We start from the raw sequence: 25558 nt of genomic DNA on the forward strand, positions 1-25558 counted from the left end.
GCGAGGTGGCCACTTTACAAAAGGGGCATCCTTGATTGTCATCAAGATCTCGGTCCGCCTTGTGTTTAATGGCGTGTAATCCATCCGAACTACTAAGGGAGCTCGAGATGGCTGGCTTGGCTTCGCCTCTCGGTTATGGCCTCTTCTGTCGCCGGGGTTGGAGGGCTCGCCTTCTCTTTTTCTTATTTCAACACCGCCCTTCGTTTCTCTGGTTGATCTCTTCCTCTGTTCTCATAAACTTGTCTGCGAGCTTGAGGAAGTCGGCCACGGTTGCTGGCTGGCTGGCCACCATGTGCCATTTGAACTCTTTGTGCGTCACCCCTCTTTTGGCCGCGGTGAGCTGTACAGCGGGGTCTAACCGAGGGATCTGCAAACATGCTTCATTGAACCGTTTGATGTAGCTCCGGATGGGTTCTCCCTCTCTTTGGATTACCCTGAAGATGCTTTCCTTGGTTCGGGGACACCTTTTGCTGGTAACAAAGTGCGCAGTGAAGATCTGCACGAACTGGGGCCAGCTTCTTATTGACCCGAAAGCTAGGTTCCGGTACCAGGTGCGGACCACCCCTCTGAAGGTGGTGGTGAAGGCCACGCACATGCATGACTTGCTTGCCCTAGCGAGGTGCATTTGCGACTGAAACGCGTCGACGTGGTCGTTGGGGTCAAAGGACCCATCATACTTGTCCAGAGAAGGGAGTTTGAAATCTCTAGGCAAGGGGGCTGCCAAAAGTTCTACTGAAAGGGGGGAAGGAACTGAGAGAATGGGAACGATTTTTACCTTGCCCGAGCTCGTTTCTTCCTTGCCTCTGAGCTCGGGTAGCACGCGGGTAGCAGTTCGGCGATTTTGTCAGCGCCTTCTTTGAGTGGGCTTGGTGCTGGCGCTGCTTGCCTCCGTGTTGCCGAGCTCGATGGGCCCGAAATGCTGACCTACTGCTAAGGCACTGAAGCGGTTCTCCGTGAGTGGGAACTCAGGCTTGGAGCGTCGAGGTGACTTTGTTGGTGAGGTTCTTGACCCACCCGCGGGCTACGAGGCGAGGGTGATCTTTCTTTGCTTTCGGCTCGAGGATGAGGCCTGACTGTTAGGGGGGTTCTGCGGTCGGGAAGCCTCTCCTTGGTGAGGTTGTCCACCTTGGGGGGAGGCCTTGACCGGCTTTGAAACAAGGTGCCGGGGGGGGGGGGGGAGGAGTGGCTGGTTCAAGGGTAGCTAAGGGAATTGTTGTTGATAATGGTGTTGGGAGAGGTGGTGCAACACCTGGTGTTGCTGGAGTTGGTGTTGCTGGAATTGCTGCATTTGGGCTTGCATTGCCCGCATGCATTGCATCAGATCATCTATCTGGTTTTAGCGGGCTGCTAGTGGGACAACAGTTGGTTCGGCGAAGTTCGTTTCGATGGGGAGTGGAAGAGGGATGTTCAGCAAGGGAGTGTTCAGAGGTGCCACCGCATGTGGCACATTCAAACTTGGAATCCCATCCACTGAAAGGGGGATGGTGAACTGCCCAATGCACACCGCCGGAACATGAAGTTGTTCTCCGGTAGTGGCTATTCCGGTTCCACGTCCGGCACTGCTGGAGGAGGCCATTTCGGTGTTGGAGTGGGTGTTGGAGTTTTTGAAAGGGTAGGTAAAAGAGATTTAGAGGGAGGCTTTTAGAAGCGTTCCCACAGACGGCGCCAATTGATGGAGCGCAATCCGGCCGGTCTTAACTGTCAACGAACTCGCCTCTGAGCTGGAGCGTCGAGGAGACTGAAACGGGAAAGATGAGAGAATTTCGGGGGGAACCCAGTGGGATAACTCTGAAGCTCAAGTCAGTAATCTCTCAAAGGCAAAGTGTAGACCAGATAGCGCAAAGTTCACATACCTTGTTTGTTGGGGGCAGGGGGCTTTTATAATCACTTCGCGCACTCGCTCTTAGGCCCTTGTCAGGTTGGGTATGATTACCCTTGAGTCTGTCAATTCGGTCGTCATCCTTTCTGCTGGGACAGAACCGTCACTGCCTAACCGTCTCTCTAACTGGAGATGGCGGTGTCAGGAGGCGGTGGCAGGTGGCCGTTTAGAGTGCGGTCGTCAAGCGTCAGATCCCAAGTCAGTTAGGTGCAGCGCCCTTGGGTACGAACTTCCTCAGTGTCAGGCATAGTACGGTTTGTTTGGTTTTGGTGCCCTAAAGGTGATGTGGTGGAGTGGTGAGCGAGGCGAAGTCTTGAGTTCGAAGGTATGTATAGGGCAGGTCAGTTCGGTGAGGGCTATCCCGAGCTGTTACAAGGCAGGCCAGTTCGGCGAGGTGTATCCCGAACTGTTACAAGGCAGGCCAGTTCGGTGAGGTGTATCCCGAACTGTTACAAGGCAGGCCAGTTCGGCGAGGTGTATCCCGAACTGTTACAAGGCAGGCTAGTTCGGTGAGGTGTATCCCGAACTGTTACAAGGCAGGCCAGTTCGGCGAGGTGTATCCCGAATTGTTACAAGGCCGGCCAGTTCGACGAGGTATGTCCCGAACTGTTGCAAGGCAGGCCAGTTCGTATTACTTTCTGGTTTGGGACCAAGGGTGAGTTCGGGCCCCTAGTAGGGAGTTTGGACCGTTGGTTTCTCCCCTTGGTGCTCGCGCCTTAGGCTTGCTTTTGTGTCGAGCTGTTGCTTTTGCCACGTGTCGCATAACTATGAGGTCGGGCCAAATCTTCCTTCATCAATTCTAATCACACCAATTTAACAATTCTCTTAATCTCTTATCTAGTTATCATACTCTCTCAAGTTTCAATCTCCCATACATTCTCTGATTCTCCAATTCTCAACTTTATTAAAATTTCAACAAGAAGAAGGCTTGCTCAATAGCTTAAGTATCTCAAGTTAGCAATTAGGGAGGCTTGAACTCTTAGAGTTGAAAAGCTTCAACCGTTGAAATCAAGTTGGGATTTCAGCAATCCAGGTAAGTGTAATTAAAATAATTTTTTTTAGAATTAAAAAAAATTGCTAACTCCTTCTGAAACCAATTCCCCAACATGTTCAATGTCGATGATATTCAGTCGCAGGATGGTAGTGTTAGCATACATATGGATGCTATTGATATTGACAGAACTTCCACCCCTAGTACTAATCCTAAGGGAAAGATAAAGAATGTCACTAAGTTGATTAGCCTGGTTTGGAAAATATTTAAATTAGATGAGGTTCAAGGGAAGGGAAAAATAGATGTTTGCCAAAAATGTAAGAGAGACTTTAGCTATTTAGCAAGGGTGGTACTGGCCATTGAGCAAACATTTGCTCACCCATGAGAAAGAAGAAGAAAAAGAAGAAGAAAGGAGAGAAACAACACAAACACAAATTGTACGGGGGTTTTGGTACTTTTAAATATTCTCAAGAAAAAGTGAGGCAAGAATTAGCAAAATGCATTGTACATGCTGAATAACAATTTTTGTTAGCTGAAGATACTAAACTTGAAAAATGGTTACGTAATTCTATAAATCGACAATTTAAAAAAGTTTTTCGGAATACTATTATACTTAAATTTTTTTATTCATATTAACAAAATTTAATTTATATATTATCAAATATTAATTCTAAAGTTGCAATTACTTCTGATATTTGGACTTCTAAGTTTAACATAAGTTATATTTGTGTTATTGATCATTTTATTGATAAAAATTGGCTTTTAAATAAAATAATTTTAAGTTTTACTAGGCTAGGCTTGAATGGCCACATATTGGCCCATCTATTGCTGCAAGTATTTTAAATACTTTACATGCTTATGGAATTGGCAATAAATTATTTTCTATTAGTTTTGATAATTCTAATAATAATGATTCAACAATAAATATTTTAAAATCTTAATTAAAACCATGTTTAAATGATAAATTGTTTCATATGCACGTCACATCTTAAATTTATGTATTCAAGATGCTTTAAATATTATTTCTACTCATATTTATAAAATTAGAAATTGTACTATATATATTAAAAGTTTTAGAGCAAGAAAACAAGAATTTAAATATTTATGTCAAGATTATGGTTTAAAATATAAATATTTTATATTAGATGTTAAGCATAGATGGAATTCTACTTATGCTATGTTATAAAGTTATATTTCTCACAAACAAATTCTTAGTGATTTTATAATGCAAAAGTGGCTACTGATATTATATTTAAGGAAGATTAGGAAATGTCAATTCGTATAAGAGATTTTCTAAAACTTTTTTATGATACAACTAATGAATTATCAGATATATATATATATTATCCAAATAGTTGTAATTTAGCTTATCAATTAATGATGATTAGTGATTGTTTTGCAAAATATAGAAATAATCCATAATGTAAAAATATTATTGAAATAATAGAAAATAAATTTAAAAAAAATATATTGGGAGAACATTTCTCCTCTTTATTGCTTACCTACAATATTAAATCATAGGATTAGGAAAGATGGTTTAGATATTTTACTGGAAACATATTGTGAAAATATGAATATTGAAATTGGAAATAAAAAAGAAGAAATTAATAGTTTATTATTTGAAATGTATAGTTTATATGAATTTGAAGTAACATGGAATAATAAAAATTTTACATCTTGTACAATTGCATCTTCCACTTTTGAACTTGAGTCCAGTAGTGAAAGAGAAAACCTTTTTTATTTAATAAGAGGCAAAAATCCACTTCTTCGACAACAAGTTCATTTACCAAACTTAATCTTTATTTACAAGTAAATTTTTCTACTTTAGGTGATTCTTCCTTCACCTCGGAGGGAACAAATAATTTTGATATTTTAGCCTCATGGAGTGAACACGCCAAAAATTATCCAGTTTTCGCCGCCATGGTATGTGATTTACTAAGCCCTCTAGTGTCTAAAATTCCATCGGAGTCTTGTTTTAATGCAGATACTAGGATGTTAGATGACAAGAGAATCTATATGAATGATGAAAGTCTAGAAATGTGCATCTACTTTAAAGATTGGTTGGATGCTGAAGATAGATTATAAGACAAAGGAGGGCATGACACTACACCTAATGTTTCACCTGAAACAGATGATCAGAGTCAAGAATAATGGGAGAAAATGGTGAATTCAATATTTTTTGTATACTCAATAAGCCAATAGTTTTATAGCATTTTTTCAAATTATTATAAATTTTGTTTTAATTTTATTTAATTTGTTTGATATTTTTTAGTAATGTAATTTTTTATTTTCAATTTGTAACTATATTATATTTTTTATATTTTATTAATTTATTCCATTTTCCAAATTTCATATTTCATTCATCCAACCATTGTATGTTTTGTGTAGGTACATAGTACTCACTCAGAGCCTTAGAGAACATCAAACATCAAGATTAACACCGCAAAGTTGCGTACGGACAACCCACAGTTAATCCCCATGCTGCGATGAACCTGCAACACACCATCAACCCTACGATGAACTCACAATGCCTATCGCAAAACTACGATAAACCTGTAGTTCACCGAACCTACTTGTGACCCAAACTGAGAGAAGCCCGGGCTGAGCCCATGGCGAGACACCAAGTAGAGTTAATAAGACGCTGCCTGCCAAGCGGTGGCATCATTAAACGCCATGTCAATTAAAATAAAGTGCATGAGAGGTAATAGCACACGTGAGTAATGAGAGATCTTGAGGACAAGGAAAGCCGATCTTCAAGAAAATCCTCATGAGACATGTGGCAAAACCCTAGTAGCACACTTAATAATTGACAGCGAATCCAATATTCCCTTTCCCGATACGTTACAAATACCTTATCTCCTGCCTTTTAGGATCTTGGGATTTTCCACATAAATAAAGGTCCTCCTCGTATTGAAATTCATTCAATTCTTAGCATTTAGCACACACTCAAGCACACTCTCTCGGCTCCCTCGCCTCAGTATCCTTAACCCCAGAAGCCTATTTCCCTACTCACCGGCCATTCTCTATCTTTCAAAGAGACCACTCCCTAACCAAGCCTTGCCCCTCCTACACTTTGTACCATTCAAATTCAAATGAAATAAAATTCATATTTTTCTTTCAATTTGTTATTCAATTTAAGTCTTTATCTTTTTGACTTCTTATTTGGTTAAGTATTTTTTCTATTTCTTTATTATATTTCTTAACTTTTCAAATAGTTCTCAAAGAAAAGTCAAATATTTTAGTTTTACTTAAAAAAAATAAAAAATAATGTCAAAAAAATAAAAAATAATAATTTAACCTGGTTCAATCCACATCCAAGGCCTGGCCTGTGGCCCAACCCGACATGGCCTACAGCCCACTTGGCCTAGGCCCGCGGCACGGCCCAAGATGACCCATGGCCATAGGCGGGCCATGCCATACCGTCCCAGGCCGTTTTACACCCCTAATAAGGAATTTGCATGTCAGCATGGATTAGTTGCACTTAACCAACCAAGTGCATGCCCCACAACCACTCCAATGGAATAGCCTTTAATACATCCATCAATCAATTGCAGATAATTCAAATTCTGTTGTAAGATGTAATGCAGTAAGACTCACTTTGGCACAAGTATTAAGCCAAACACAATCATGAATACTTGTATCGTACCTAAAAATGGTTATGTAGTTCTTTTGGCACTAAGTGGGGACCAGTGGGAGATTGGAGTAATTGTGGAACATGTACACCTGCGGTCGTCGGCTGTCGTGGAGCATTATTATTGTATAAGCAGTCACTAACACAGCCATAAAGTGTAGCTAGTGCAGCTAATCCAAACGATACAACACTGGGGTTAGTGAGAAATCTTTAGCTGTCCAAGATTGACAGTCTGTTTCTATAGTTTTTCCCTTTCTATAGGCTCTCTCTTAGGCCTCGTTCATTTTTTTGTACCGGGATAACGCACTTATTCGGGCAAATGATTCTCAAGTAAGAATTACCTAAGCAAAGTGTGGTGTTAGTGTTTGGTTGCACTGACGCTTAAGCGAGTGAATAAACAGAGACCGGATCTGGTCCTTACACACACATCGTACCATGCATTAAGAACATCTCTCACACTTATTAATTATTATTCAGGGAAGATATTCTCCATACAAGATGGATGTACATATGAGGAGCCCATTTGTGAGGAACAGATCCCGTCTGGGATAAACACTTGCCCACCCCCGAAGAGAGTATCAATTATCTAGGGAAATGATACTCTTTGGAAAATAATCTTTCCATGGGACCATTATACCAATATTCGAATATGAGAATATTAGCCAATTATCCGATTGACCAACTTATCCCGTGAGATCCTGATAAATGAATGAGGCCCTATTGACACGTGTCCAAACAGCCATGCAAGTATGTTTGGAATAATGTGTCACAAAACGAGAATCCTGTGGATAGCACCAGCTGTTGAATATAAAACAACCTTTTTTTTTTTTTAATGATGGGGTGGAGGTTGACCTTAGAATTTGGATTGGATGGACAACTTTTAACCTGATAAGAATCTATCTTTGGCTTGGGCTGAGGGGCATCAAAATATTCAATTTAGGTCTCTTTCACTTTTTAGTAAGTTATTTATTCACGTAGTGCATTTACTCATGTTCTTTCATTTCTCAGATAAATAAGACGATGACTGTTTTAGTCATAAAAATCCAATATTAAAAGGGACGTTTATCCATCTAGAAAATGGGTATTACTTACCTAAATTTTTCCTAATCCCCACATAAATCTGAAAAATGAACGTAATCTTCTTGGTCAATAGGATTTAACCAACTTTTCCCCTCTCAAAATCCCAAAAAAGAATGGCCCCCTTAGAGATAATATTCTCAACCACAGTGACCCTCCATTCTCATGTTGCACTCTTAATTCACAAATCAACACAAGTGAAAGCTAGGATTTACAGTGCATTAGATCACAAGAATTCTACATCCATTCTGTAGATGGTGAATTCACTAATCCTTCTACTTTCTAGTGCTTTATATATGCAGTAGTTATTGTTATCTGTTTCCTGAAGTTGTTCAGTCTCATTTGACAACAGTTCTAGTGGCTGAACTGAAAAACTTATTGGTTTGTCTTTTACCGAATAACTCTTTAAGGAGGTTGTGGGTTAGGTTACTACACCTTTGCATAAATATTATGTCATTATTTTATTCTTCAAAAGGCCAAACAATAAGTTGTTCAGGCGGGGTCTTAAAAGACCAAACAATTACTGGCTTTAATGGCTTTAATATGTATGTGTGGCTGCTTTACATTTCATGGCATCCAGACATCCTCCACATCAGCTCCAAACTTAGAGGGTGTTTAATTGGTAGTGTGATCTCTATAAGGAGTGGGTGTGTTTGATTCTACTGGGTCCAACTGTGGCATGGTTGAAATCATTTATTAGGTTCTAAATACCGACACAGGAGATCAGTTTAAAACCCATCTACCTCCTGAAACAGGTCAAACCCTGAAATACTTGCAGAAATGTAAATATGTATCGACCAATATGCCTCAATATGTTGTGGAACTTAATAATGATAATCCCAATCCATGAAACTTTGGTGTAAAAGAGAAATTGTGATATCCATGGTTTTTAAAAATGAACCGGTGGTCGAACCGGCCAGGGGTCCGGTTACTGGTTCGAACGGTCAGATCATTTAACCTGAACAGTCGGCCCGTTCTGACAAAAAAATAAAAAAAAATTGAAAAACAGTCAAAACCGTTCGAACGATTAACTGACTGTTTCAATGGTTTACTGACCAAAATCAATGGTTTTGGGGGAAAACAAAACCGGTTAAATGACCGGTTCCCGATTTTCTGATCCGGTCCGGTTTTGAAAACCATTGTGATATTTTGTATTTCAAAACCATCCACATGTCATTTCAAAACACGTCGCACCCTAAAGAATGCCTAATACATGTGGCATGTTTCAGAACAAAGCAAATGACATGATATCCACAGTTCAGAGCACCCCCTTAAAGACCCTAGCCCACCAATTCCTTCTTGTAGCTTTTCTTGCTTGTTACCTAAAATATGGCTTTGGGCCAACCAGCCAAGAGATTTTAGAGCTGGAAGTAATGTGTAATGCACATGATCATGAAGATGTTATAGAATGATGATTCTCCTTTAATGATATTGACTGACAGTTGATCTTGGGGGATCAATGAAGCTATTACTTTCTGAAGCTGTCACAGCAGTTAAACAACCCACTTTCAATTTCTTTTCTTCTCTTGTGTACATGCTTCTCCTCTCTAGCTCTAGGACATGGCCTCACAGTTATCTTACACACACTGGTTTATAAGAAATGATTTAAGCGGCCTTAGTTTAAAGATGAATATAGCACTGATCCTTCACAAAAATCTGAGTGGAATGATGAAACAGGATTTGTGTAGCCAGCCCCATATAATTGGGACAAGGATTACATGATGATGATGATCATGATCATGATTTCCTTCAATATCTCAATTTCAAAAGAATATGAAGTTGGAGAATGCTTATTGTACAATATACAAGGCATTGAAGTTATACCTCTTGAAACTACTACGCTCCTACCCTTCTAAAATACAGGACTCCAACTAGAGAAATAAGTGAAACATCACCTATTGAAAAAAAAAAAAATCCAGGATTCTTCCTACAACCTTCACATTAAAGTATGGTATAGACAAAAATCTTACTAGAAAATTTAATTCTCCGAGGCACCAGGAGCTTGCTTGACCTTATTCAAGCTCGGAAATGTGCACAACATCAACTAGCATGTGAACTCATGGCTACTTGTTGAATATCCCAAATAGAGATTTGATTGCATTTATAGCATTTTCATTGATAAAGGATTCATCGAACCTTTTCAACAGGGGATCAAATTCTTCAGATGTCCTCAAATTGGCTAGATCAGGATCCGTCCGGATTTTCTGTAATAGTGCCAGAAATTTCAGTTTAACTGGGGTCATCACTATTGTGAATAGAGCAAACTATATATTACCTTGAAATCTTCATACCCATTTGTCAAGGCATCTTCAAGTGCAGAAAGTCCAGCTTGTGTCTGCCAAAAAGAAAATTTATTATGTAAGCAGATAAATTATTGAAAAATTAAAATAGCTTTAGCCATAATAGGACTATCCCTCTCTTTATTTAATTACATTATACACAAGGTCAGATCAGGTAGAAGAGGAATGAATAAGTAACACTGTTAGACTCTTATCAGCATTAATGATATGGTAAATACAGTTCGACTCATCAAGACCGGAACAGTACCTGATTTAGCTTGGCATAACAGCATGCTACATTGTAGCTTGCTACTGCAGCTTCATCTGGATCTGGTTTTGAACCCAAAACAGATTCAAACTTCTCAAGTGCTTCTTCATATTTTCCATTCCTTCTGTTGATAGGAAATGGATATCAAGATTAGAATCCAAACACTCAAAAGAAATACTATAAATTCCTATGACCAACTACATAACAAAGGCTACAGATAAAATATATCAATCAAAAGATACAAGGCAAGGGATTTTGGGACTTAGAAATAATCCATTTTTGGGGTGGAGGAGGGGAGGGAAGGAAAAGCACAATTAACTTTGTTGAGAAAATATTTCATAATGGCATTAACAGTTAAACAGTTCAGTTGGTAAGTTTCAATTTTACATTCTTAATTCTATCAGGGAAATAATATCTAAATATAAAATATTAAAATGATAAAAATATAAACAAAAAAATGGTAAAATCAATCATAGTCTAAGATTGAAATTACTTCCACAATTAATCATATAAGTTCTGCATAGAGCTTCCCAAAAGCCATACAGCTATACATAGAAAAGAAGAGGAATTGTAGCACCATCTAATCCCCTATGGCCTATATATTTCATCATCATTCAATTCATCACAGAGAAGAAAAATCTAATAATGTGTTCTATTGTCAAGTTTGACTAGTCTGCACTGCATTCGAGATTTGATAGTTTGAACTGTGACAACTGTCATCTGGCAGACTGGCAGTGTTCTTTTTTGAAAATACCCAGGCACTAGAAGGAACCATCTCAACTCTCAAGTTGAATCTCTATGAAACTTTGATAAATAATCCAGAGCTTCCCAGCATAAGAGGTGCACAATTTACTTTTCTAGTGTCTTATTACCATGAAGCTTGAATCAGCAAGAATACATGGAGATTTTGTGTAGCATGGATCAGATGTCAATATCTTAATGATGGTTTTCCCTATTGTATTTGGAGGAAACATGAAGTTGTGGGTTTGGCCCCAATTGTTCCATGCTACTTATGGGTGCAAGTTGGCACCTGATGTGAAGAATTTAATGGCATCAGGCCCAGGCTCTTGGGATGGGCCCATTAAAATTTTAACAAATGATCAACCAAGCCCACCCAAGTTGCACCCCTAACTGTACTTTGAAAGAATAAGGAAAAGAAAAAAAAAAGAACTTGTATGTATTACAAACAAATAATTGCAGATACAAAACTAAAGAAGAGGAATCAAATCATTTTCCAGAACTTACTTATAAAGAATTAGCCCCTCACGAAGGTCCTTTTCTCTACGCTCCTTTTGTTCTTTTTTTCTCAAGTAATTTTGCATCTGAAAACAAAATCTTGGGGATTAAGAAACCAAATTGATGTTGAGTTAATCGACAAGCAACCTCATGTAAAGAAGCATTGAGGGTGAACAAAAGAGGTGCACCCAGCATGTTGTTTATACTTCAGATGAAACAGGTCATACTCACTTGAATTTCCCTCACTCTGTTGCTAATCACACCAGAGTTCCTCTCAGCTCTGATAATCTCTTTCTCTGTAAGCTCACCTGTAGATTCTAACTTCCCTGGCAAAATGATACAGATAACCAATCTGTGAATGCAAATACAAACTAGATGGGGATGAGGTATGAATTAACTTTGAAATCTTCAAGATGACATTCCGAACATAAAACATGCCTCAGATTTGAAATCAATATTTTTTTTTCGTAGTTAAGCTATGCATTTTTATTTGGGAATTGAGGACAGAAATGAAGCAACTGAGGATGTTATATTGGAAAGAATAGAGATAAGCTATATACTAAAGATTACCATGAAGTGGGACTACGAACTATGAAGATAGGTCTACAGGAACTAACCATATCTTTTCTGCATTCTCATAAGTAATGGGCCAACTCTCTGGCGGATGGTGTACATTGTCCTGCCATATTCAGCAGCAGGCCATATTTCTGTCCCAAATACAGCACTGCATACATTTTAAAATTCAATCACATACACAATCGTGTATTCAATTGCAAATAAACAAGGTCCTAGTATCCAGTTAAAATTTCTAAAATAAAACAGAAACCATGAAAATCTATTTTTTCAATTTATAAAATTTAGGGATACATGTAGCCCTCAATATATTAGAAGGAAATGTCAAAAGCTGCTTATAGACCCTCTAAATGGTTAAAATGAAAGTGTTCAGAAGAAAACAACAAAAACTGCTTATAAGAATGCCTAGAAATATAGCAATTATTCCTCTATAAGAACTCATAAATTCCCCCAAAACAACCCGAATTCACGGTAATGCTACCAAGATTTTAAGATAGAGAACTAGAAAAATAGAAGAGAAAACAACAAATTTGCCAATTACACAAATTAAACAAACAAATAAGATATTCTCATTGGTATTTTTCCTTGATCACGGAATCCAAGTTTTGTAAAACTCCATATTAGCAAGTAATAAATAAAAAGCTACTTATAGACATGAGTTCAAGTGGAATTAGAGTCTATACTTTGAGGTTTCACCATTAGCTTTTACATAAGTCCAGTTAAGGTGGTAATAATTAGACTTCCTACTCATGACTCATGTAAGCATCCTTGATCCTCTGAATAACATATAATTCCTTTTGGATACTCTATTCCCAGTACATAGCAAGGTAATTGAAGTATCAGTCCAAAAGGTTCAATGCAACAACAGAGAAATTTCAAGGAAAAAGAAAGAACTGCAGAATTGCGAATGACTTCAAAACAAGAACTGAAAATGCACAAATAGCAAAGCTGATAACAAGTAGCAGATCTCCAACATTAAGCATTCCAGATTGTCTAGACCCATTATTCGGTACAAACTACAAAGTTAATGAAAACCTGCTTATAAACCGCTCTGCTAGCTTATCTATTCTAGACTCGCAAAGCCAACAAATCCATTAATATATTTGAATAAACTCCTTTGGACCAACCCAATTCGCTAAAAGTGGCAAGCTAATTGCGGAATCCATCCAAATTTTCAGATATTTGAGTAAATAATATAAAAGGAAAATCATAACTTTGATCGGAAATGCAAATTCACAAGCAAATGAAACCTGGTAGCAAGTACTTTGTCCCCGACAGCGAACATCCCAGTTTTGTCAGCCGTTCCTCCTGGCGCAATTGCATCAATGTAGGTTCCACCGTCCCGGCCTTTTGCAAACTTCAACCCATATGGCTGCTCGATTTCTACCTCATACTCCTCGTATTGTTCTTCTGCTTCTCCACCTTCACCTCCGCCATCTGCTTTCGATGGTTCAGATTCAGTAGCGGATGCTTTAACAACTAAAATTGATGGTTTTCTCAACTGGGTATTGCAGATACAGACTGGGGAGTCCAAGAATGAGTAGTTCTTCGAGAAATAATAGCTGGAAGGAAAGGTGAGGCATGGATTTTGCTTGGAGGGAACTGTTCTTGGCAGTGGTGGAGAGGAACAGAGAGATGGGTAGCTTCTTGGAGCTATAGACATGGTTAGTTTCTATCTCTCTCTCTCTCTCTCTCTCTCTCTCTCTCTCTCTCTGGGTCTTGTTTTTAGTTATCAGAAAGTGAAACCAAGAGAACCCATTGGTGATACTTGAGAGAGGGAGAGATTGCAGAAAGAGAGGCTTGAATTGCAAGAAGACGACTGGTGGCTCTAATCGGTCGTCCAGTTCAACTTAACGATATTCAACCACGTGTCAGTTTTTTTGGCTTTTAAAACCACAAATATCTCATATGCATGTACTTCAATTTAGAACATAGTTTCTACAACGTTTAGTTAATTACTTTTCCTTTTCCTTCCGGGCACAACATTACAACAATATCAATAACTCTTGAGGGCCCGTTTGGTTCGTAGGAATAAGGATTAGCAATCGGCCATTTCAACTCCAACGGTTAGGTTGAACAAAATTGAAATCTCACTTCGATTCCCTCCCTTAAGTGAAATCTCATTCCAACTTATTTCAATTCCTATTTTAATTCTTATCTGAACCAAATAAAACATGAAAATAGACCATTCTAATTTAATTCCAATTCTATCTACGAAAACGGACCTTAGATGTCGTGCCCGTTTATCAAAAAATGCATGTGCCCAGATCAGTTTTGCTTTCATTGAATCATTAATCTGTTCTGATCTCACATCCACAAATTCTTGCGACTCGTTTGTCTGGTTCAATCAATCAGTGGGTCCCTTCTTCGATGCGCATAGGCTTTGGGTAACTGACGAGTGGACAACTTACTAACCTTGTTTATTTCTCTGATGTTCAATTCCAAGATTTAGTTTACTTGGTCTCTCTAATGACTATTGACTAATCCATGAAAGGCAATCCTATTCTGAGTCCTTACAAGTTTGATTGAACAATTTCCATGATATTGGTAGGGTTAGTTTTGATCCGGTGATTGCAGCCTCCTTGCCTTCTGTACGGCTGTACCTCAGAGAAGGAAGACCCCAACATCTCTAATGGAGATAGGAGGTATTGAAGGCTACCTTAATACCAAGCTTCATTTCAATCTGTTTTAAGTGTTAACTAAATGCATCCACAATTGTATTTAGTTCGTAATTAGAATCGGAATTGAAATGGTCTATTCTTTCCACCTGTTTGGTTGGACAGGAATCAGAATCAGCTGAAATAGAATTCTCATTCTCAGGGGGAAATGACCATTCCACCAGGAATGGGAATCGGGTACGGATACTGATTCTGCCCACCAAATGGTTGGAAGGTCAGTCAGATTCCAGACCCCAATTCCAGTGAACCAAACAAATTCATATCTAAGATGGATGATAACCAACAGCTGAGTTTGAGACTAGAGCTATGAACATTCAGACCCCAGTTTCCTATTTGCTTCTATAAACTTGCAGAAGAGAGCCATTCACATAATATGAGGATATGGGGATACAAGATGAAAGAAGCATAAAGGATACTCATAAACACAAGATGAACATTACAAGGAGAGAATACAATACTGCCAAATATATATTTGGTACAAAAACCAGGTAGTCCAGTTATATCCTTCTACGAAAAATACTACTTTAGTGAAAGAGCTTCACTAAAGCACAAGAAGGTACACTCCCCTCATAATGTTAAACAACTCTAGACCCTCCTTGAATTTTCTTTTATTCAAAAGCAAGGGTTCAGTCTATTAACATGCAGATTTAGGGTCAAGCAAAATTGCCTTCAGAATGATCTTTCTTGATGACCATGCGGAAGGGCAAAATGAGGCATGAAATGCAAATTTCACCTTGATCTTTTCAGGTGGGCTGTACAAGGCATCTTTAAAACTTTCTCGAGTCCCAACTAACTTGAAAACCCGAATATCAAAAACGAATCTAATCTGAGAAGTTTCTTTCTTTCCTATTTATTACACAGTTTACACAGCCCTCTGGAATGGCAAGTCCTGAATTCTTCATAGAAATTCTTAGCGCAGTGCAGTGCCCCAAGTAATTTGCGAGACCCATTCACATGGGAAAAACAAGTTATGAACTTGAAGAATTTTATCTAAGAATCACACTAGTCACTTTTTCAGACTGTTGCATGAAAGAACTTTTTTTCCATATGGACTAGTCCGGAGTACTGGAACATAAGGCCTGATAGCCTCCACCAAGGCAGAATGGAGCCCCCCCTGTCCAACAGGAACATACACCACACGCTGAGATTATAACCAACAGAACTCGTGAAATAACTTAATGGATGTGTTTAGGGGCATCCTACCTTAGAGTGATTAAGTGCTGCTTGAATGACATAATTGCCATATGGGTCTTGCAGGATTTGATCCAACTGGGAGTAATTTATCAGTTCCTGAATAATGTGAGGGCGGAATTCTTCACCTGCATATTTCAGACATTTCTCGACAACATTGCTGCTATACTTCTGCATGGAGAGGTATCCATAGTTACCCTCTAGCTGGTCAAGCACATCCATTATTGCCCATGGAACCTGAAGTTCAAACACGTATTGCACAACATAGTTCCTGAAATATTAAAGCAAATTTCTCAACTCATTGGATATGAATTACAAGGAAACGTGTACACATGCTTATGCATCTGCACAAGCACACAAACACATGAAGAAAGAAAAAGTACTACTAATTCCTGATTATCAAAAGAATTTTGTTCATTAAGAAAAAGGAAACATTGAATTTTGTTCAAAGAAAGTTACCTTTTCTCAAAAAAAGAAAGAAAACAAAAGAAAAGAAAGGGCATATTTATTTTTTCTGGTACAGAAGGAAGAGTACTAACAGAGATGGGGGGTAGTGCCAAAAGGAAAGGGCCTATTTTTCAGTACAGGAGTTGGCACTAACCCCCAAAATTGAGGACCTTTTGGGAGATGTACCATTTGAAAAGCAATTCATGTGAGGTCATCCAAATTCCAAACAATAAGACTATTTTGTGCCCTTTAGATGCTTTTTTCATAAACTTAACTGACACCAGTCCTGTTAATTTCATGTCCTACATTTTCTAATATTTGGCAGTGTTTTTTGTCTTTGCTTGGTGCAGGGTGGACAGCTCCAGCAAAGATCTAAGTAACATTTCAGGCCATCATCTTATATAAATCTCTTGCGGTATTATGGGCCATTTGGGAGGAAAGGAATGCAAGGATTTACTCTGATAAAGAAGAAGAAATGTTCAGTGGTCCTTGTGCTACTATAAGTATGGTAGTATGAAGGATTAAGAAGGGAAATACCGATGAATTACAGAAAGCTCATTATTGAAAGAGATTCATGTGTTGTAGACTTGTAGTTGTTGGCTGAAGGAAAAGGAGGTCCTTGGAGGTACAGGCATCAATTATGAGACAAAAAATGATAATGATGGAGTTAACAGCCATTGCTACTTAGGTACCACGTTCTTCCAATGGATTGGTGGACAATTTTGCAAAAGAAGGGGCAGTAAGAAATCAGATGTTCTGGGGACAAATCCCCAAACAGGGGGGAGGGCCGAGGGTTGAATATAATGAATTCAAAAGAGGTAGTAAACTGAGGCTAGCCACCTTGAAGGGAATGTAGATATGCATATTGTACTCTACAATACAATATTTCATATTAATGAAATTTAGAGCTGTTATTCATCAGGGAAACAAGTAACTGAACAGTTCAGATCAACAAAAATCTTCAGTATTTACAATATTATTGGTGGTATCTAAAGTAGTCCAGAGGCTAATTGATAAGCAAATGAAGAAAAGTAATAAATATTAATAACTATAAGGGCAATACGTCAGATGAAAACAAGAGAAGAATTCAAGACTTCACAACTGATGAAATCATTAGATGGGTTGCAAACCAAGCTGGTGAGGCTCAGATAATATATTCAGGCTCTATAGTAGATGGCAACTCCACCAGAGAGAAGCTACTCTTACATCTTAGGTTTCCAGGTTATGCTTTATCTTTTGATATGATAATGTGAAAGTGAAGAGCAACATGAAGGTGGTCACAGAAAACAGTATGGTGATGATTGAAATTCTTGAGCCAATTAATAAAATGCAGTAGTTGTAGTTTAGCGTGGTTGCTGATGATGCAGTAGTTGATCTACTAATGATAAGCAAAAGAAGGGGAAGATAGTAAATACCCAAATGGATCTTGAGAAAGCATGAGAGCATTTGAAGTGATCTCACAGATCAATTGGCGTCTCTGTTCTCCATCAGAATGGCTGAGGCACTTTTGAAGCACACAGCAACCATGGCGATCCGTTGCAAGCTCAACACAATGAGAAGTTGCGGCTTCAAAAAGGAACTGCAGAAGGATCATACTCAGTATTTTGCATTGGTAATTATACTTCTGCCAGAGGTAATAACAATATAGATAAACAAAATCTCCTCAATGGGTAATCTGAGTCAATAAAATGTATAGCAAGCCCAATTCATGAGACAAAATTTGCATTATTTTAAGATAAGTAAATCACGACTCAATAATAGTAATGATGATGTGAACTTAGGGTTCATTTAAAATAGATTCATGAAAAGGAAAGCAAAACTTTTCCCTGTTTGGCATGATGTGGACAAGGTTTGCAAGCCATACACCAGCATGGTTCCCACAGAAAAGCACCACTATTGATGGCCAAAAGAATCAAATGCACAACTTTGACAAGTTGTGATAAACAAGCAAAGTCCAGTGAAAACCATCCATAATCACCTCATTTTAATCATCAGAAGAATATTCCAAGGTATGAATAATTGTCAAGAATGCACATCAGATAGGTATACCTAACTGCTTTTCTTGGTGTCAAGGTTTCCCGTATACTCAGATGCAGTCTCAGATCCTAAACTGTTCATGCATCTTCACATATGCATTGGCAGTTTAGTGATACTTCACATATACACTGACTCTTTGGTAAAATAATCACCCCAATGCCTGTGCTCCGTTATTCAGCAATTAAATAGATCTCTCAAGTTGCTGAAATGCTGAATGACACAATTTTGAATTCAAAATTCTTTCAGAGTTCTTCGTTCAGCTCTGATAATTTCTGAATTGGCTGATGGAATTACTGATTTGTCTTTGTCAAATATGTAAATGAGAAGGAATTAGGATCTTAATTGCTGAATGGCAGGTTGAGGTTACTGCTTTACCCCTAAATGTTTTCTTATATGGTTATTTTATTCACTGAAGACAAAATTGACAAGTATGTCAGTTCAGCCAATTCAGCAGTTTTTCAAGGAACTCTAAATCAAAGTAAATAATATTTTTCCATATTTAGTGCCATAGTTGGTGTATGGAATTTATTACATTGAACTAACATGCCCAGATTATGAGTTTTTAGAAGGATGAAACTACATGCGGATTACCAATGTTGATTAAGACAACCATCAAAGAAGGAGAGTAACATAAAATACAGAACTCAATAGCAACATACATCATCTCTGATTCACAAAAGGCACCATAAATTGCAAAATTGTCATTTAATAGTAAGCACTATATGTATCATAATAAGTTCCCAACTGCACTATTGTTGAGGATGCAAGAGGGTGTACAAATACTCAATTTTGATGTCCTTGGGGCCTTTTTTCCTTTTTGTATGAACAGACTTTCTGTTTTCCTTCACCCTCCTCCCAAAAAATCCATTTAACAATGATGGGATAAACCACATTGAAAGTAATTACCAAAATAACAACCAAACAGGAAGCCATAAAATGAGGCTTCAGGTAAAAACCACATCAAAAATCCAGCAACCTAATAAATAGAAATTAGATGCAACCTGCAGCGATGCTAATGGTTTATGAAATACAAGTTCTACCAATGCAGGTCTTTATCTGATATAGAGAAAAAACGTGGTAAGATTTCAACAATTTATGCTGATATAAATCATATTTTATGCTTCTCTGTTCTTCCACCAGGCCTAGTTTTATAATCATCTGGATAACAGTACAAACAAGACAATCAGAACCAACAAAAGTGGTAAAGAGTAACACTTTACATATTTTCATTCCATGGAAATCTTTGTACCAAGATTTTAGGTTGGGAACTCCTATGCAAGCCAAACCATAATGCAGTTCTGCATTGCCTAGTGCAGCCCCCTCCCATCAAACACATTCAGGAAAAGAAAAAGGGATGACAAAACTGCTTGATTCATAGGACTAATCGCAACCAGGGGCGGAGCCAAGTATACTCGTTAAAACCATTATCTATATAGGTGGGGGAAAGGTCAGAAACGTAGATAAGTGTGTCCCTGCTCCCGCCCCCCACCCCCCCACCCCTAAAAAAAAAAAAAAAAAACTTGAATAAAATGTTAAGTATCATTCTGTAATACTCCTCCAACTCCTAAAAAAAAAATTGTTTATTTTTTCTTAGAAAAAAATCTGTAATAGATCCAAAACTTTTTCTGCCCCATTTCTCTCCAAACCCTACCTCATCTACTCCCTAACTCATTTTCTTGTTTAACTTGCACCCCCCCCCCAAAAAAAAAAGAAAAGGAAATTCCTGGCTCCACCACTGATCACAACTACTTGGGTTCAGCAACACAAACTCACTTTCACCATTCCACCTTCTGAAGGGCCTTTTTATTTGTAACAATCAAGCTTTCAAGGGTCATATCTTCTCTCAGATCGTGAATCCTCAGGTTCTTTCCAACTAATGAAATATTGAAACCCATATCCTTTTACGCTACCCCTAGATCTAGCTCTTTCAGAGCCTCAACTTGCATCAGGTAAATTCTTTTCAGTTCAGAGCAGTAAATTTTTATAGTTCATTAATGATAAAAATAACTGCTATATAAAAAAGGCACACAGAAGGGAGGGAACACCAACTTATGAAAGGACTTTTAGTTGGTATGCTGGCAACTAAAATGATATTAGTTGACTCCCCCCTCATATTGTCACCAATTAGTGGTGCTACCCCTAGGTTCTTATAAATGTCTTTATTTTCAATTCTTAAATTAAAATCCTAGTGATTGGGAAAGGGACTTGCTTTTAACCATTATGATTCAATGCATGATTTTAACAATTTCATTGATGGGTCAAAAATCAATAAATAAACATTCATAACAATGACATTTAGTTTGTTAGGCATTGAAGATGTTAACTAGCCCTTGACTGAAATAAGGCAACAGCCAAAAGGAGATTGGAGTTTTCAAAAACTGTATGTTAATTTTCAAAAACATGCTACACTATGATATTGCAAAATGAAACCAGGGATATGGTTTTATAGAAACACTCCAATTTCCTTAGAAATGGTTTTCATGGTGCAACCAGATAAACTGTCAATACTTCATTGTATTCAATGTTCTCAAGCAAGAGATTCAATAGATCTAAATCTAGTTCAACCTCTAGTTAGACATAATTGAACCTATTGCACGTACAGCATTCAGTCATTATTAAAAACGACCCAACACTAATTATCCTTTGCCTATGTGGCTATGACAACTATGAACTAGCAGACTTATCTAAATAAGCCAAAATTGACTCAAATTAGAAAAAAAAACAAAACCGATAATGATGAAATTGCCACAGATGAGGAATGGGAGAAATCAATTTCATTCTCCATGTATCAGAAACACAAATTTTCACAACATGAAGATCACCTACATTTCCCTCTCATCAAATGTTAGTTGAGTAGGGAAATAAACATTAAAACTATTGGCATAAAAAAGAAATTAACAACTTAAGCAAGACTTAAAAGAAAAAAATGACAACCAATTATATATATTTATATGGATAATTATGTAGAAATCCAATTATCGAAAAAAAATATGTGGAAATCTAGATAGATAAATGGATAGGTTTTCATTTAAGAGATCAGAAATCTTTATTGAATGATAATATGGATAAAATTAGAGGTACAAATAGACTACTTAAGAAGAGAAGATCTTGAAGGAAAATAAAATCCTTACCTCACAGTATTCGGGCATTAAGTATTGCAAGCACCGTGCTGCAACATGATTACCATTCATGTTTTTTATCAACATCACTATACCAGGCTTCAATGAGGAAACAACCATGGAAACTTGTTCTAGAGTATTAAGGGTTTCAATCAGCTTTTGCACAGCCCGGGTTCTGTTTTTGGAAAGACATCAAATGTGAGGAGAAAAACCTTAGTGCAGGCTAAAAGATATTGGAAAAACAAACCAGCAACATAACAAGGCAACGAAAGATGAACTGACCCATGCATGTCACAAGAAATTCTAACAAGGTCTCCAGGTTTTCTGGTGATTGCATGAAGTATCTGCATTTTCTGGTCCTCATCACAGACTTCAAGAAGCTTCTGGACAAGGTAATTCCCAAAAGGATCCGTCATGAGCTCAACAATGTGACCAATGATCTCAAGGAAGATTTTATCAACATCTTGTTTAGTGCCCTCTGTGAATTTTCTTTGCAAGAAGCGGCAACCATGTTGATCCTTTGCTATGAGATAAATTCTACCAATGACCTCATCTACAGAATTATATTTTTGAGATGGTGATTTTGGATTATTATTATATCTGAGATCTGCAGTGTCAGGGGATGAACCTTGGGAGTTCCGATCATCTAGCTGGAAGGATGCCACATTTAGAAAGGATGGATGGTACTGGTAGTGGCCATTCATGAGTTTACCATGGTTTAGTGATTCATTTCCTACATCAGAGCAAGGTTTGATGGTTCTAATTGAGTTCAAGCCATGTGACCTTGTTAGAATCTTTTCAGGAAAATTCTGTTTCACAACTTTGTCCAAAACTTTAACTGGTTCAAGATTTCTAGCAGTAAAAGAAGGACGACACCCTAAACTTGTTGCTGAGGTTTGCTTCTGGCCATGAGCAAATGGACAGCTCTCACCCCTCCCACAAAACCCCTGAGCATAATAACAGCAGAGGCCACTACTCACCAGTGTTAGATCTGGCGAATTAAATCTCCTTGGCACTGCAGCATTGTTCCAAAATGGGTCTCGACCAGCCTGTTCAAGTTGGTGGGAGATGGGTATCTCAAAATATGGTTGCCTTTGGCTGCCAGCTATTGAGCCAATGGCAGCATTACCACTTGCTTGACTTGGAACATGATTTTCAGATCCCTGATTACAGAGTTGTTGCAAGTAAAGGTATTGTTGGTGCATCCTACAATACCTTTCTTCCTCTAATTGCCTCCATGTGATGTGGGAACGATTTAAAGGCTGTGGTTGCATGTAAGGAAGAGGAGATTGTGCCTCCATGAAATACTGCTGCTGAAAAGGTGCCACTGGGAAATCAACTCCAGGGACAGGAATGTTTTGGAGCACCTGAAACGATTGCATTCCAGCAGCTAATGGTGTGGAAGGAGAGTACATTTGAGGTCTCTGTAATTGCTCCCCTAGGTCACATGATAAATTCTGAAGCAGCTGATGAGACCTAGGATACTGTTTATTTAGCTCCTGAGCATTGAGTTTTAGAAACTTTGTGTTTACTTGGACATTCATCCCCACATTGAACTTATTAAGATCATTCACCACAGGATACACCACATTCATGCCATTTGGTGCATTGGGTGAAGCAGGAATAACAACACCCCCTGACTCCAAACTTGCAAGTGGTTTTTTAATGCAGTTTGGATACTGCCCTTCAAGTAGAAAGGTGCAGTTTTCTAATGTCTTATGGTTGACCAACTGAGAATCTGGTGCTTCCATCATCACACCATCCTTGAAGCTCAGTTCTGCAAATGCCGATGTCAAGGATTGGTCATCTGGCAAATTGGAGTCATCGTGATCAACATTTTTGACAGGTGATTGATGAGCATTCTTCAAGATTATTTTCCCTCCACTCAAATTCCCATTGGGTTGAAGTTTCTCATCAGTCAAAACTTGAGAGTAATTCAAACAGGTGGTGCTGGGTCTTTCAAAGGCCAAACCATCATAGAATGCCGAATTGCTGCCAGAGCTTGCAGCCTCAGGTGCATGGTAAAAGTTAGCAAAAGAGGCTGATGAAGAGGACTTCCCTTCTCCCTCTTCAGGAGGGATCCTTTCCGCAACTAGAGGGGAATTTATACGTCCAGACTCAGCTTGTGGATTTTCAGAAGTTGCATTCGGTATCTCACCCAGAAGCATCTCAAATTCATCGTAGTCCTGTTCAATCCCTCCTTCCATCTCACAAGTGGCAGGAAGTTTGAAACCTTTTTTGCGCTGCCGAAGAGCTCTACTTGGCAATGCAGACCCACAAACAATCCCTTCAATGCAATCAGTGTCTATATCAGTTAGAAACCAACGCTTAAAGCAATGTGACAAAAAAAAAAACAAAATTTAGTCTGAATCCAATAACCACAAAACATCATCTGATTCATGAAATGTTGACAAGCATAATTTCTACGAAAATCAAAACTCACATTGTGAAACAGATGAAAACTCCATCTTTACTACTTTCCAATCTGTTTAACTAGAAAGAGAAAGATTGGAGAAGAAATCTATAAAGAAACAGAAATCCTTTAAACCACACCGATCATCTAATGCAGGTAGACGATGAAAACCGATTAGATAAAAACAAATACTGATATAATAATAAGAAATTTTTTTTTTTTTTTTTGTTTTTCCTTGAACCTATTCAGTGTAAACCCAGTAACCTAACCTAAGTCCTTCATCCAATTCCTCAACATACACAAAAACCCAGAAAAAAGCAATAGATAGACTCATCAAAACATCCAGTCAAAACTAACCAATTATACAAGAGAAAAAACATTAATGCCCAGAACCTGGTTCAGAACCAGACCCAAAACAAAACCTCACAACGACGATCATCCACATCAGACGGATTCTCTCCTTGAATTCAACGCCCGGAAGGCCACCAAAGTAAAGGATGACCAGATACGGAATTTTTAAGAGAATCCAGAAAAACCCAACTCAATTCAACCAATTCAAGGAATGCCCAAGAATCCCAAAAACCCTGATCGTCTGAAACCAACCCAAAAATAGAAAATTTCAATGTTTTATACAAAAACCCACAAGGCCATATGAAAAAAAACAAGTATCTAAAACCCATAAAAGCAATCCAAGGAAAAGCTAACACAGAGGAGAGAGAAATGGAGAATACAACAGAGAGACAGACAGATTGATTTTACAAGCATATGAAGGTTACGTCAGTGGAGACGTACCAGGGATGATAGAGGCGGCATTAGTAAGAAGAAGAATCCATGGTGACGTTTTGTTTCTTCTATTGCATACTGCAGAGAAGGAGCAATAAAAGCAGGGGAAGAATCCGAGGGCGGATGTTGTTTTGTTAAATTAAAGGAAATGCAAAGGGAGTGATGAATGGGTTGTTGGTAAGATTAGGAAGATAGGCGGCGTGGAGGAGGAGGAGGAGACGAAGAGAGGCTTTCAGAGAGAGAGATCGTGGCTCTCTTTAAGTTAAGATTGCCTACAAATTTTACATTACAAGCACCAACAACACACCAACTAGAAGTCTAGAACAAGAACAGCATAGCAAAATGGCATGCCCATTGCCCATGCATGGATGGTTTGGTTTCTCTCTCCTTACTTTCCTTTCTCTCTCTCTCTCGATTTTCTTTTTGAATCGGTTGTCTATCGGTCTGAACCTGCTTTTCATATATAATAAAATATTATTTCGGTAACTTCCATATGTATGTAAGAGCAAAGCTGAGTATACACAAATAACCCTTTTCTTTGTAAACCTTACAAATTAACTTAAACCATTCATTTACAACTACAATAGCACATTATTTCTAGTGGGTCTCATCTCAATTCTTAACAGGTGGGTTCCATCAAAAGTCGAAGCAACAACTAATTTGGTTCAGCCATTTCAGGCTTCAGCCGTTATGAAACGAACCTCTACAAAAGACTGAAATAGTCTCACTCTGTACTTCACTCGTTTTGACCATCGACGCGTCTAATAACTTAATAAGAGAGAGAGAGAGAAATACCAAATGCATTTAAAATCTATAAATTTGGTTTTAGTGAAAGTTGATGGAGAGAGAAAGAGGTATTTGGACTCGCAGTGCGTGGAAATTGGGGAGGAAGCGGAGGAAGCGAAGCGATGAAGGTAACTGATGCGGGTTACCATTTTCAGTTGGAGGACTTTTAG

General features: G+C 38.3%; 2 protein-coding genes and 1 long non-coding RNA gene across 4 annotated transcripts; 1 reads left to right on the forward strand and 2 right to left on the reverse strand.

The window, feature by feature from the left end:
- Positions 1–9257: 9257 nt before the first annotated feature.
- On the reverse strand, positions 9258–13807 carry ZKT (protein containing PDZ domain, a K-box domain, and a TPR region). The gene is made up of 7 exons (XM_088971758.1): positions 13185–13807; positions 11979–12085; positions 11593–11687; positions 11371–11447; positions 10126–10249; positions 9854–9913; positions 9258–9782 (listed from the first exon to the last, which is right to left on the reverse strand). Exons 1-7 carry the CDS (start codon positions 13595–13597, stop codon positions 9642–9644), a joined length of 1017 nt encoding a protein of 338 aa, XP_088827884.1. The 5' UTR covers positions 13598–13807; the 3' UTR covers positions 9258–9641.
- A 588-nt stretch (positions 13808–14395) lies between these two features.
- Positions 14396–17811, forward strand: LOC148872936 (uncharacterized). The gene is made up of 2 exons (XR_016106511.1): positions 14396–14579; positions 16601–17811. It is a non-coding gene; the product is annotated as an uncharacterized LOC148872936 (long non-coding RNA).
- LOC148872937 (uncharacterized) lies at positions 15008–25187 on the reverse strand. 2 transcript variants are annotated; one of them, XM_088967410.1, is made up of 6 exons: positions 24612–25187; positions 21689–23693; positions 21419–21581; positions 17666–17829; positions 15816–16074; positions 15008–15726 (listed from the first exon to the last, which is right to left on the reverse strand). In XM_088967410.1, the coding sequence occupies exons 2-6, from the start codon at positions 23611–23613 to the stop codon at positions 15619–15621; spliced, it is 2619 nt and encodes an 872-aa protein (XP_088823536.1). In that variant the 5' UTR covers positions 23614–23693; positions 24612–25187; the 3' UTR covers positions 15008–15618. The 2 variants fall into 2 exon arrangements, with proteins under 2 accessions (XP_088823536.1, XP_088823537.1); XM_088967411.1 differs by having other exon boundaries at positions 21689–23711; positions 24612–25097.
- Between the last annotated feature and the right edge of the window lie 371 nt (positions 25188–25558).

The sequence above is a fragment of the Nelumbo lutea genome, chromosome 2, assembly GCF_056320005.1.
Source record: "Nelumbo lutea isolate HS-2025 chromosome 2, American lotus-T2T, whole genome shotgun sequence".
Taxonomy (NCBI): domain Eukaryota; kingdom Viridiplantae; phylum Streptophyta; class Magnoliopsida; order Proteales; family Nelumbonaceae; genus Nelumbo; species Nelumbo lutea.

Excerpts from the sequence above, each read along its gene's own strand:
- ZKT (XM_088971758.1), bottom strand. The coding sequence starts at position 13,597 with ATGTCTATAGCTCCAAGAAGCTACCCATCTCTCTGTTCCTCTCCACCA. Across the intron at positions 11,448-11,592 it reads ACAGAGTGAGGGAAATTCAA|ATGCAAAATTACTTGAGAAA; the intron begins GTGAGTATGACC and ends TTTTGTTTTCAG. Across the intron at positions 10,250-11,370 it reads GAGGGGCTAATTCTTTATAA|AAGGAATGGAAAATATGAAG; the intron begins GTAAGTTCTGGA and ends TCCTATCAACAG.
- LOC148872937 (XM_088967410.1), bottom strand. The coding sequence starts at position 23,613 with ATGGAAGGAGGGATTGAACAGGACTACGATGAATTTGAGATGCTTCTG. Across the intron at positions 21,582-21,688 it reads ATTTCTTGTGACATGCATGG|AACCCGGGCTGTGCAAAAGC; the intron begins GTCAGTTCATCT and ends TTCCAAAAACAG. Across the intron at positions 17,830-21,418 it reads TAATGCCCGAATACTGTGAG|TTCCTTTTTGAAGCCGCAAC; the intron begins GTAAGGATTTTA and ends ATCCTTCTGCAG.